This window comes from Dryobates pubescens, chromosome 14 (assembly GCF_014839835.1).
Source record: "Dryobates pubescens isolate bDryPub1 chromosome 14, bDryPub1.pri, whole genome shotgun sequence".
Lineage (NCBI taxonomy): Eukaryota > Metazoa > Chordata > Aves > Piciformes > Picidae > Dryobates > Dryobates pubescens.
The window spans coordinates 13,608,532-13,620,062 of NC_071625.1; the positions used below are offsets into that span (position 1 = coordinate 13,608,532).

At 57.6% G+C, this 11,531-nt stretch overlaps 2 protein-coding genes across 4 annotated transcripts; both read left to right on the top strand.

Annotated features, from left to right (window-relative positions):
- The first annotated feature begins 1,383 nt into the window (after window positions 1-1,383).
- Window positions 1,384-4,599, top strand: GFUS (GDP-L-fucose synthase). Of its 3 annotated transcripts, XM_009899561.2 has the most exons (10): window positions 1,384-1,540; window positions 1,628-1,742; window positions 1,942-2,070; window positions 2,141-2,214; window positions 2,459-2,592; window positions 2,727-2,791; window positions 3,000-3,066; window positions 3,161-3,240; window positions 3,401-3,500; window positions 4,097-4,597. In XM_009899561.2, the coding sequence occupies exons 1-10, from the start codon at window positions 1,389-1,391 to the stop codon at window positions 4,150-4,152; spliced, it is 972 nt and encodes a 323-aa protein (XP_009897863.1). In that variant the 5' UTR covers window positions 1,384-1,388; the 3' UTR covers window positions 4,153-4,597. The 3 variants fall into 3 exon arrangements, with proteins under 3 accessions (XP_009897863.1, XP_054023489.1, XP_054023488.1); XM_054167514.1 differs by lacking the exon at window positions 2,141-2,214 and having other exon boundaries at window positions 2,459-2,576; window positions 4,097-4,599; XM_054167513.1 differs by lacking the exons at window positions 3,401-3,500; window positions 4,097-4,597 and having other exon boundaries at window positions 2,912-3,066; window positions 3,161-3,263.
- A 2,136-nt stretch (window positions 4,600-6,735) lies between these two features.
- PYCR3 (pyrroline-5-carboxylate reductase 3) lies at window positions 6,736-10,393 on the top strand. The gene is made up of 6 exons (XM_054167517.1): window positions 6,736-6,832; window positions 7,500-7,564; window positions 7,855-8,034; window positions 8,365-8,577; window positions 8,694-8,786; window positions 10,025-10,393. Exons 1-6 carry the CDS (start codon window positions 6,742-6,744, stop codon window positions 10,205-10,207), a joined length of 825 nt encoding a protein of 274 aa, XP_054023492.1. The 5' UTR covers window positions 6,736-6,741; the 3' UTR covers window positions 10,208-10,393.
- Window positions 10,394-11,531: the final 1,138 nt, after the last annotated feature.

The following is an 11,531-nucleotide window of genomic DNA, read 5'->3' on the forward strand; positions in this document are numbered from 1 at the left end:
GTGAATCCCATGGAACTTCGGGGCGGGGCAGTGGCCTCACTGCAATCCCGATGGAAATCCAGCTGGAGGGGGGGATGTCTTTGAACGCCCCCGGCCATCAAGCTCTGCTCATTTTTAATCTCATGTTCCTTCCCCCAGAGGTGACTGAACCCTGTCGCAGCCAAATCCGCTGTGAGGAGGCTTTTGCCTTGGGGAGGAGGGGCAAGACCCTGCACGCCCCTTTCCCCTGCACCCCCTTCCCATCCGCCGCTCCTCAGGCTTGCAGCAGCAGCCCGGGTGTAAGCGATGGGTGGCGGCGGCCCCGCTGCTGTGGCAGCTCCCGGAGAGGCCGGGCCAAGGACTCCATTTCCCGAGGAGCCGAGCGGCGGCGCCCAGTAATGGCGGCGGCGGGGGCGGCGGGAAGCGAGGCCGAACCCTGCCGAGCCCGAGCCCTGCCGAGCCCCGCCGGGTTGAGACGAGTCCGACCGAGCCCTGCCGAGCAGAGACGAGCCCCGCGACCGAGCCGTGCCCCGCGACCGAGCCGTGCCCCGAGCCCGAGCCGAGCTCCGCCGAGCCTCCGTGGGTCTGCCCGAGCTCAGCAGAACCGAGCCGAATCCAGGCGAGCCCCGAGGAGGGGTGAGCAGGGAACCCCCATACGCGGCGGTGCTCTGAGGGGGTTGTGGGTGGGAGTGGGGGTTCCTGAAGAGGGAGGACAGTACGGAGAGGGTGGACCCAGGGCGTTTGAGAGGCATGGGAGTGCCTGCAGTGTATGGCGGGGGAGGGGGAAGGAGGTCAGGCTTGGGGTTTGGGGTGCAGGAGAGGTGTGGGGTGCAGACCTGGGTGCAGGCCTGAGATTTAGGGTGCGGGAGGTGGATGGGGTGCAGGAGATCTAGCGTGCAGACCTGGGGTCCAAGGGGAGATTTGGGGTGCAGGAGGTTTGGGGTGCAGAGCTGGGGCTTGGGGTACAGGGAGAGGCATGAAGTGCAGACCTGGGATTTGGCGTGTAGGAAAGGTGTGGATGCAGCCCTGAGATGCAGGTCCAGATTTGGGGTGCAGACCTGGGGTGTAGAGGAAGATATGGGGTGAACCTCTGTTTCCAGAGGCTGGGCTGTGCCACGTGGTGCCACGTGGCAGGACCTGGCCCTAGCCCAGGTGCCACCTGGCCACCAGCCAGTTTCATTTAGTAGAAGCTGCTGCTGCCAAGTTCCTGCGGCTGTGGCCAGGATGTGTCACCTCCAAACACAACCGTGCCACTTTACTCTTTGGGTAAAAGCCCCCCAAGGTGATCCCAGCAGCCTGGCACATGAGTGATGCTCATGGGTGCCCAGGCCCAGGAGTGAGGCTGAGTTTGGTGGTTCCTAGCAGGGTGCACCCCAGCTCAGCTCTTGACTCCCCACAGGGTTTTGATCATGACGGAGGTGACAGGGCTGGTGGCCAAGCGCATCTTGGTGACAGGTGGCAGCGGTTTGGTGGGAAAAGCCATTGAGAAGGTGGTGGCTGATGGAGAGGGGCGGCCGGATGAGGAGTGGATCTTTGTGTCCTCCAGAGATGCTGACTTGACGTGAGTTGACTGCTCGGGTTTTCATTTGGAAACCCTTCCCAGGCTGCTCCCTCAAGAGCACTGAACCCCAAACATTTCCCATCCCAGGAATGCTGCAGAGACCAAAGCCCTTTTTGAGCTGCACAAGCCCACCCACGTCATCCATCTGGCTGCCATGGTTGGAGGCCTCTTCAAGAACATCCGCTACAACCTGGATTTCTGGGTGAGCTCCTGGCAAAGGGGCAGTATGGGGGTTCTTGAGGATGCTGCAACCCCCTTGCCCCTCCCCTGGTGGCATATGAGGACATGGTTTGCTCTTCTCCTGGGGTCAAACCAGGGTTTCTTAGGTTTCTGGAGTTCTTAGCCATAGTGGGAAAGAACTCTTGAGTGTCTCCCCTGCTGACAACTCTCTCCATCCCCAGAGGAGAAACATCCATATCAATGACAATGTCCTGCACTCAGCCTATGAGACGGGGGTGCAGAAGGTGGTCTCCTGCCTCTCCACCTGCATCTTCCCAGACAAGACAACCTACCCCATTGATGAGACCATGGTGAGCATCTGCATCCCCATGCTCAAATTCAGAAGTCCCTGGTCCCCTAACTCTGCTTTCCTGCCCCCAGGTTCACAATGGGCCACCTCACAGCTCCAACTTTGGCTATTCCTATGCCAAGAGGATGATTGACATCCAGAACAGGTGTGTGAAGGACATGGGAACATCCTTGGAGGCTGTGAGCACCCTCTAGTTATCAGGGCAAGAAGATTCCTCTGGAGCTCCCAGGAATAAAATGAAGCTGGGAAGATCCCCAGCCTCAGCAGATGGAGACGCTGCTGGCTGGGGTCTTCTGGGGACAGCTCTGTGCTGGAGGGGTGGGTGATTGGAGCTGGTGGGTGATTGGAGCTGGTGGACAGCCTATTTGCAAGCTCCTGCTTTCACCCAGGGGTTACTTCGAGCAGCACGGCTGCCGCTTCACTGCCGTCATCCCCACCAACGTCTTCGGGCCCCACGACAACTTCAACATCGAGGACGGTCACGTCTTGCCGGGGCTCATCCACAAGGTCTACCTGGCCAAACGTGAGCGTGGCAGAAACTTCTTAGAGCTTTTCTTGGAAGGGTTGGGTTGCCTTTTTCTTTCCCTGCCTGCTCCATGAGCTGCTGTGCTGGTGGAGGTGGCTCCAGTGCTCAAGGATGTGATGTTCTTCCTGCAGAGAGTGGCTCCGCTCTGACCGTGTGGGGCACGGGCAAGCCCAGGAGACAATTCATCTACTCCCTGGTATGTGTGGCCTTGGGGACCACTCCCCTCCCACATCTTTGGGAGGGCAGGGGATGGGGCTGGGAGGGTCTTTGCCTGGACCCCAGCAGCTTCTGAGCCCACCTGGGTTGTCCTGGGCAGCATTGGTCATCCTCAGGGTTGGGTCCCCTTGTGATGGGAGGGCAGGGGGACAGCAGCCGCCCCCCAAGAGTCATCTGCCCCTCTGCAGGACCTGGCCCGGCTCTTCCTTTGGGTCCTGCGGGAATATGATGAGGTGGAGCCCATCATTTTGTCAGGTAGGTCCTGTCCCCCCACCTCAACTACAACAAGGGGTTCCAGCCCCTTCCCAAGAAGACAGAAGAATGGTGACCATCATGCCCTTCTCCACAGTGGGAGAAGAAGAAGAAGTCTCCATCAAGGAGGCAGCAGAGGCGATTGTGGAGGCCATGGACTTTCAGGGAGAGCTTCTCGTATCCTTCACCACAGGCTGGGCCCCTCACTCATGAGGCTTTCTGGGGGGGGTCATCCCACTTTCCACCAGCAGTCATGGGGCTGTAGGGAAGATGTTATGGTCCAGAGCATCCCTTCTATTGTGCCAGCTTTGGTTTCCCTTAACCCTTGCTTGCCCAGTTTGACACCTCCAAAGCAGATGGGCAGTTCAAGAAGACAGCCAGCAACGCCAAGCTGCGGCGCTACTTGCCCAGCTTCCAGTTCACACCCTTCAGGCAAGGTGAGATTGGGGGGGGACTCCATGGCACAGAGGTCCTTCCCGCTGTAATTGGCCTTGGTGGCATCGGGGTAGTCCATCCATCATGAAACTCTTGGAGCAGGTCCAGAGGAGGCCACAAAAGTGATGAGAAGTGCTGGAGCACCTCTATTGTAAGGGATAGGCTGAGAGAGGTGGGGTTGTTCATTATGGAGAAGGCTCTAAAGAGACCTTCTGGTGGCCTTCCAGGACTTAAAAGGGGCTTATTAAAAAGATGGGGATGGTCTTCTTAGTAGAGCCTGGTGGGACAGGACAAGGGGTGATGGTTTGAAACTAAACCCAGGGAAATTTAGGATGGATCTAAGGTGGAAAATTTTCATGAAGAGGGTAACAAGACCCTGGCCCAGGCTGCCCAGAGAAGTGGAAGATACCCCATCCCTGAAACCATTCCAAGTCAGGTTGTATGGGGCTCCGAACAACCTGCTTTAGTTGCAGGTGTCCCTGCTGACGGCAGGGAGGGTGGACTAAATGACCTTCAGAAGGTCCTTCCCAACCCAAACCATTTGATAACTATCAACAAACTCCACTCCCAACTGTCATCCCATTTTCTCCCTCCCCAGCTGTGAAGGAGACCTGTGCCTGGTTCAGTGCCAACTACACCAACGCCAGGAAGTGATGGGCCAAGGCAGAGCTGGGACCAGCAGCATCTTCTTCATCTCAGGGTTGTCCTTTGCTGGGGCAGAGGACGTGGCTGGGAGGGTGGTAACAGTGACATTTCCAAAGCAAAATGGGGATGAGAGCCCAGTGAGGAGCCTCCAAGTTCCTGCACACTGCTGGGAGCAGAGTTGGCTGGGGGGAAAGCATTGGGCCACCCCCAAAAGGGTTCCCAGACCAGGTAGTGCAGCCAACTGGAGCCACCGCCATCACCTTGACCATGTCCAAGATTGTGGGGATGGTCCTGAAGCTCCTCCCAGCAAGGCCCCAGCATCAAGATGGAGGGGACCAGAGTGGGAAAAGCTCCAGCTGTCAATTGAGCATTTATTGAAATATATGCAAATGGAGTAAAAGTGGTGGGACAAGGAACATCTGCCCAGCAGCACCAGCCCATGCCCATGGTGAGTGGCACCCTTAGGGTCTGGGCACCACCTCGTATTCTCCTCCAGGATCTGGAAGGGCAAAAGAAAGAGTTTAAAACCCCTCTGGGAGGGAGTATAAGGTCAAACATGAAGTGAAAGTCCACAGCCAGGCTGCTGCATGAGGTTCAGCTGGTGGCATGGATGTGGCAGAAGCCCTGCCTGGGGGTGGCTTTGTTCCAGCATTGCTGCCCACCCCAGTGAGCCCCTGGCATGAGGACTGTGGGGACAACAAAGACCTGCAGAGGAGAGAGATCCATCAGCACCTCAAGAAGCCCCCAATGGTGCTGTCTGCATGCTGTCAGAGCACTTTGCCCCCTGAGGTGACACCAAGCCCCTGTTGGGATGTTCTGTGTGGTTGGTATTCACAGGTCACTGGCCAGAGACCTATTTGGGCTGCAGGGTTTGGGCTCCCAGTGCTTTCCTTGGCTGGCTCCAGCATCACCTGGTTGGAGAGAAGGGCATCCTCCATCTCCAATGACCCTCCTGTCATGCAGGAGATGTCCCCAGTTGGTGTCCATCCTGTCCCAAGGTGGGTGCCTTGGCCATCCATCCTTAAGGACACCCAAGTCTTCCTTGGGTATCACATCCCCAATCCTGACCCTTCTCTCAAAAGGGTGTCCAGCACCTAGAGGTGCAGCCACAACGTGGACATCTCAGCCCTAGAAGGTCTGACCCTCGGACCCAGCTGGTCCCCAGAAGCAAGGTGTGGCCCAACCTGTGGACATCCCACTCAGCGCCTATCTCCAAGCTCAGGCTTACCTCACTACTCTGCTTTGTCCTCCATCTACCAGAGATGGGTGACTTCTGCCTTTCAAAGCCAGGAAGGTCTCTTGGCATCACTGGGGACTGCTGCCAGCATGAAATGAAAGCTCTGCAAGAACACGACATCAAGGTGGTGGCACTCCCAGCACTGCTGTCCCCAGGGGTTGGATGGGGACATCCTGGCTTGCTGCACATGTCCTTGCACAGCTTGAAGAACATGGGAATAACACATGGGACCCATCACAGGATGGGGACATGCTAGGGTCCCAAACCCTTGTCCTGAAGCCACCACGCCTCCCACCTCTCATGTTCTGCTGCCTGGCCAGCTCTCACCTTGCAGGCAGCTTATCTCCATCCTGCCCAGCTCCTCCTGCAACAACTCCAGTTCATCCTTCCTATGTGGAAATAAGGAAACCTGGAGTTCCATCACCTTGGTGACTCCTTCCTCACTCCCATAATGATGGCTGCCCCATCTCCAATCTTCCCACACCCTCCTCTGGGCAGAAATAGGGCTGGGAGGAGGTGCCCAAAAGCCTCAGGCAAGCCTTTAAGATGTGCTGCACCTTCCTGAGGGCCAGCAGCCCACCCTGGGACCCTCTGCCATGGCCCCATAGTTGCTCATGTTCCCTGTGGGTAGGCACAAAAGATTGGGTTGGTCACCAAAGTGGGACATGAGGACATAGCTGGAATGCGGTAAGTGGTTCTTAACCCATTCCCTGGATGATGTCCGCACATGAGCTGGGCCACTTGCGTGTTGTCTCATTGGCTCAACAAGAATATGGCCAGCAGGACTAGGGTAGGGATTGTCGGCATGTACTGGGCACTGATGAGGCCGCACCTTGAGTACTGTGTTCAGTTTTGGACCCCACACTACAAGGACAATGGTGAAGGGAGGTCACCTCAAGGTTGTGACCACCCCACCAAAATCCAGGGAAAGGCTTGAGGGACGTACGTGCACACACACACACACCAGGGAGTTCCTACCCGATGTGGGGGTCACCCCAAAGTTGGGACCACCCCCCAGTATCCAAGGAGAGGTTTTTGGGGTGGTGGGGACCCCCTTATTGAAGGGACCCGCCCGATGGGGAACGACAAAAATACACCAGAGGGGCGGGGGTGGCTCAGTCACATCCCTGGAACCCCTCCATGCTCCCCATTCACGCAGGATCCCCCCCAGACCCAGGTCCCCGCCCCGGACGCACCCACCGCCCTCCACATGGCGCGGCCGCACCTGCGCTAACTCCGCCCCATCGGAACCACGCCCCCTTCTGGCCATATAAACCAATAGGAGGGTGGGGGCGGACATGACGCAGCCAGTGAGGGCTTTGGGGCGGGGTTTGGGGGTCAGGGGGCGTGGCCGGGCGGCGATGGAGGCGGCGGAATCTCGAGAGCTGCGGGTCGGGTTCGTGGGGGCCGGGAGAATGGCGGCGGGCATGGCCCGGGGGCTGGTCCGGGCAGGTAGGGGCTGGGGGGGGGGGGACACTGGCATGTGGAGGGGGGTGGGGACATGGGGCCAGACCTGTGGTGTCACCCGCTTCCGGGTGCCGGCTATGACCCCGTGGAGCGGTGTGGGGACATGGGGACAATTCTGTCCTGCCCCCCTATCCAGGGTCCCTACCCTCCACAGGGTTCGTGTCCTATAGAACAGTGTGGGGACATGGGGGCAACCCTGTCCTGTCCCCTTCCCAAGGGTCCCTCGCCCATGGAACAGTGTGGGGAGGTGGGCACAACCTGTCCTGTCCCGCTCCCCGGGATCCCTGCTCTCCATGACCCCGTGGAGTGGTGTGGGGACATGAAAACAATCCTGTCCCGTCTCCCTCCCCAGGGTCTCTTGTTCTACAGGTAGTGCAGCCACATCACTGTCCTCCCCTATGTGTCTCTGATTGTCCTTGCCCCACAGCTTGGGGACAGCTCACACTTAGAAGCTGGGAGATGGATCTTGCCTTTGGGGTCACGCCCCTTGTCACTGCACCTTGGCACAAGTGGGTGCCCACAGCTGACCCCAGCGGGGTGTCACCCTGATGACGCTGGGGTTGGAGGATAGAACAATCCTGGCTTAGCTTGGGGTGTCTCCACCGCCCTGGGGCCACCCCAGCCTCTCACCCCTGTGTCTGTGTTCCTTAAGGGAAGGTGCCAGCCAGCAACATCTTGGCCAGTGCTCCCTCGGACAAAAACCTGGACACTTGGCGGGTGAGTGGGGACACAGGGTGGCAACTCACTCTGCTTGGTGGTGGCCGTGGTGGTAGGAGTCGAGTTGGGGTTCTCCTCACCATGATTTTTGGGGCACCCTTTCACCCCATAAAGGGGTTTGGCTCATCCTTCCCAGGTCTGGGTGAAATCCAAGTGAAGTCTTGGTGGCTTTGTGCTGGGAACGTATCCGCAAGCCATGACCATGTGTGAAGATGTTTCTTGTCCTGGGGCTGGTGGGTGCCAGGGATGGGTGGCATTGGGTTGTGACACCTCTCCCTGCCCATGGGCAGGAGTCGGGCTGCCGGACTACACACTGCAACCTGGAAGTGCTTCAGGACACCACCTTGGTCTTCCTGGCCACCAAACCCCACATTCTGCCAGGTGTTCTGCAGGAGATCCGTCCTGCTGTGGGACCCCACCACATCGTTGTCTCGATGGCAGCTGGTGTCTCCCTCCAGACACTGCAGAGGGTGAGCCTTCTCCTTCTTCTCCATTCTCTTTATCCTGCTCTTTATCCACCTCTTCCTTCTCCTTCTTCTTCTCCTTCTTCTTCTCTGTCCTCCTCCTCTCTCTTTCTTCCCCCTTCTCCATGTTATCCTCCTTGACCCCTTCTTCCGCTTTGTCATCCCTTTTGCACCCGTGGAGAGGGACACACTGCTGTAGCTCTTTCCCCATCTGGGTTGCACCCCCAGGTGCTTCCCCACGGACCACACTTCTCCTCCAATTCCAATGGTTGTCTCAGGGCATCCATGGGTGTAGCCTGGAGCTGGCATCTCTTTCCCACCCCCATCTCTCCCCAGCTTCTCCCTGCTGGGACCAAGGTGCTGCGGATGATGCCAAACCTGCCATGTGTGGTGCAGGCAGGGGCCATAGTCTTCGCCCGGGGCAGTGCTGCTGGTGACGGAGAAGCTGCCCTACTGAAGAACTTGCTGTCCTCCTGTGGGCTCTGTGAAGAGGTCCCCGAATCCTACATCAACATCCACACTGGCCTCAGTGGCAGTGGGGTGGCCTATGTAAGCACCCATGTCTGGTGGGACACAGGGTGCCATCAGACATCTCACCCATGTGGGGTTGAGGTTTGGGGTCCTCATCTTTGGCCATGCTCATCCTTGATGTTCTCCTCCCCCAGGTCTACCTGTTTGCTGAAGCTCTGGCTGAGGGAGCAGTGAAGATGGGCATGCCAGTTGGCTTGGCCAGTAGGATCGCAGCTCAGACGCTGCTGGTGAGTTGGTGGCATCACCTGGGGAAATCCATCATTGCTTCTCTCCCTCCTGAACCTCCCATCTGACTTGAGTGCCTCCTCACCGTCCTTCCCTGGGCTCTGAAGCACCTGGCAAGATTGCAGAGTGAGGGAGGAGGAGCTGGATGATGTTCACAGAATCATGGACTGGTTTGGGTTGGAAGGGACCTTAAAGATCATCTAGTTTCAATCCCCTGCAGTCAGCAGAGACATCTCCAACCAGAGCAGGTTGCTCAGAGCCCCAAACAACCTGATCTGGAATGGTTCCAGGGATGAGACATCTACCACCTGTCTGGGCAGCTGGTTGCATTGTCTCAGCACCTTTATGGTGAAGAACTTCTTTGTTGTATCCAGTCTAAATCTCCTTCTTCCATTTTGAAACCATCACCCCTTGTCACTACACCCCCTGATCAAGAGTCCCTGCCCAGCTTTGCTTGGGAATCAGTCATCAGAGTCCCCAGCATTGGACAGTTGTAAGTTTCAGATGGACAAGGTGCTGGGTCAGCTTGCCTAGACTGTGCTTTTGCCAAGAAAGTTCAGACCAGATGATCCTTGAGGTCTCTTGCAACCTGAGATTCTATGGTTCTGTCATTCCTGTAGTTCCCTTTAAGTCTTGAAAGGCTACGAGAAGGTCTCCCTGGGGCCTTCTCTTCAGGCTGAACAGCCCCAACCATCTCAGCCTAGCCTCAAAGCAGAGGTGCTCCAGCCCTTTGATCATCTTCATGGCCTCTTACAGACCTGCTCAAGCAGGGCCTTCTTGTGTAGGGAACCCAAAGCTGGCCCCAGCACTGCAGATGAGGTCTCAGGAGAGTGCAGCAGAGGGGCAGAATCTCCTCCCTCCACCTGCTGCCCACACTGCTGGGGATCAGCCCAGGACTGGACTGCCTCTGGGCTGGCAGTGCATGGTGCTGGCTCATGTCCAGCTTTTCACCCACCAGCACCCCCAGGTCCTTCTCCACAGGGCTGCTCTCCAGCCCTTCATCCCCCAGCCTGGGTTTGTGCTTGGGGTTGCCCCAACCCAAGTGCAGAACCATGCTCTTGGCCTCATTTCCCCTCTTGAAGCCAAGGATGAGGCCACCAGAAGACAGCCAAGAGCATCACGGTGGAACAGATGCTTTGGCACAATGGGCAATGGGAGGTTGCTGCCATACAACACCTGGATAAGGAGAAGGGAGGTTTGGGAGGTCCCCTTCCCCCTGACCCACCCTGGTCTCTTGTAGGGTGCAGCTAAGATGATGCTGGAGACGGGGGAGCACCCAGCGAAGCTGCGAGGAGATGTCTGCACGCCCGGAGGCACCACCATCCACGCGCTGCACCAGCTGGAGAAGGGCGCGCTGAGGGCCACCGTCATGAACGCCGTGGAGGCAGCCACCAACCGCGCCTGCGATGTGGCCAAGGACTAGCAGCCTGGCTGGGGAGGAGCCCTTCTCCATCCTGTCCCCACCCCATGGGGCAGGAGGGACAATGGGGGACCAGACTAAAGCCCTTCAGGGACCCCGACAGCCCCAGCAGAGGCATGGTGGGAGATGGTGTGGAGATGGGTCTATGCCTTGTGCTACCTCTGAAGGGCTGGGACTAAATAAATGCGCGTAGCACCACGCTAGGCTTGGCTCTTTCTGGTCCCTTCAGTCCTGAGTGGGCTGCTGTACCCAACATGAGGTCACCTCCATGAAGAAGTGACAGCCATGGGTTCCTGGGTCAGCAGGGATGGAGATGAGATCATGTTGGCTCTGCACTCACCATGGATGTAGCTGGTGCCGCATTTGCTCTGAGCTCACCAGGGATGGAGCTGATGTCATGCTGGCTTTCTGCTCACCATGGATGTAGCTGGTGCCACTTTGCTTTGAGCTCTCCAGAGGTGGAGCTGATGCCATGCTAGCCCTGTGCTCACTGTGGATGGAACTGAGACCACAATGGCTCTGAGCTGTCCAGGGAAGGAGCTGCTGCCATACTGGCTCTGCTCACCAGGGATGGAGTGGAGGCCACACTGGGTCTAAGCTCACCAGGGATGGAGGTAAGGCCACCCCTGGTCTGCACTCACCAGTGCTGTGCCAGGATGTATGACACTGGGGGCAGGGATGGCATGGGGTTTTGGGGATGGTGTGACCCCAAACCAAGTCTGTTTGGTCTGGCCAGAGCAGCCACATCCCTGTGGCAGGAGGTGAGGCCAGCATGAAGATGCCAAAAGGTCTCAAGATGTGCTGAGCCATCAGGATGAAGTTCTGGGAGTGAGCACAAAGGAAGCCTTTGGTTTCCCAACTCAGTGCCAAGCAGGGGTGGCTTGGTGCTTGGGTTACAGCTCAGTGGTCACTTCTTTGCTTGGCATGAACACAGAACTGCTGTCCACATCTCAGAACCAAGTCAACCAAGCAAAAACCCTCCACTTGCTACCCTGGCCAGACACCAGCACAGCAAGACAGGTCCTTCTCCAGCATGGGAGAGGTGAAATAGAAGCTCAGGCTCACTCTTGGACCCACAGTGCTGCACATCAAGGGAGAAGAACCTCTAAGCTTGTCTGGAGAGGATCTGTGCCTTTTCATGCCCTAATTAAGTTTTGTTCACCTCCAGGCACCTGCGTGGCTGAAGTTAGTGGTGATTTGTGGAGCACTTTGAAGATCAAAGGCTTTTTTTGCAGGCAGAACACAGTTGGTGGAACAGCTGGATGCTGACCCTCAAAGCCCTTGTGGCTTTGATCTGGTCTTCAGGGATGTTGTCACTACAGATGCT

Coding starts and splice junctions, on each gene's coding strand:
- PYCR3 (XM_054167517.1), top strand. CDS start 6,742: ATGGAGGCGGCGGAATCTCGAGAGCTGCGGGTCGGGTTCGTGGGGGCC. Junction 8,035..8,364: donor CCCTCCAGACACTGCAGAGG/GTGAGCCTTCTC, acceptor ATCTCTCCCCAG/CTTCTCCCTGCTGGGACCAA. Junction 8,578..8,693: donor GTGGCAGTGGGGTGGCCTAT/GTAAGCACCCAT, acceptor CTCCTCCCCCAG/GTCTACCTGTTTGCTGAAGC.
- GFUS (XM_009899561.2), top strand. CDS start 1,389: ATGACGGAGGTGACAGGGCTGGTGGCCAAGCGCATCTTGGTGACAGGT. Junction 2,215..2,458: donor ATGATTGACATCCAGAACAG/GTGTGTGAAGGA, acceptor GCTTTCACCCAG/GGGTTACTTCGAGCAGCACG. Junction 2,792..2,999: donor GACAATTCATCTACTCCCTG/GTATGTGTGGCC, acceptor GCCCCTCTGCAG/GACCTGGCCCGGCTCTTCCT.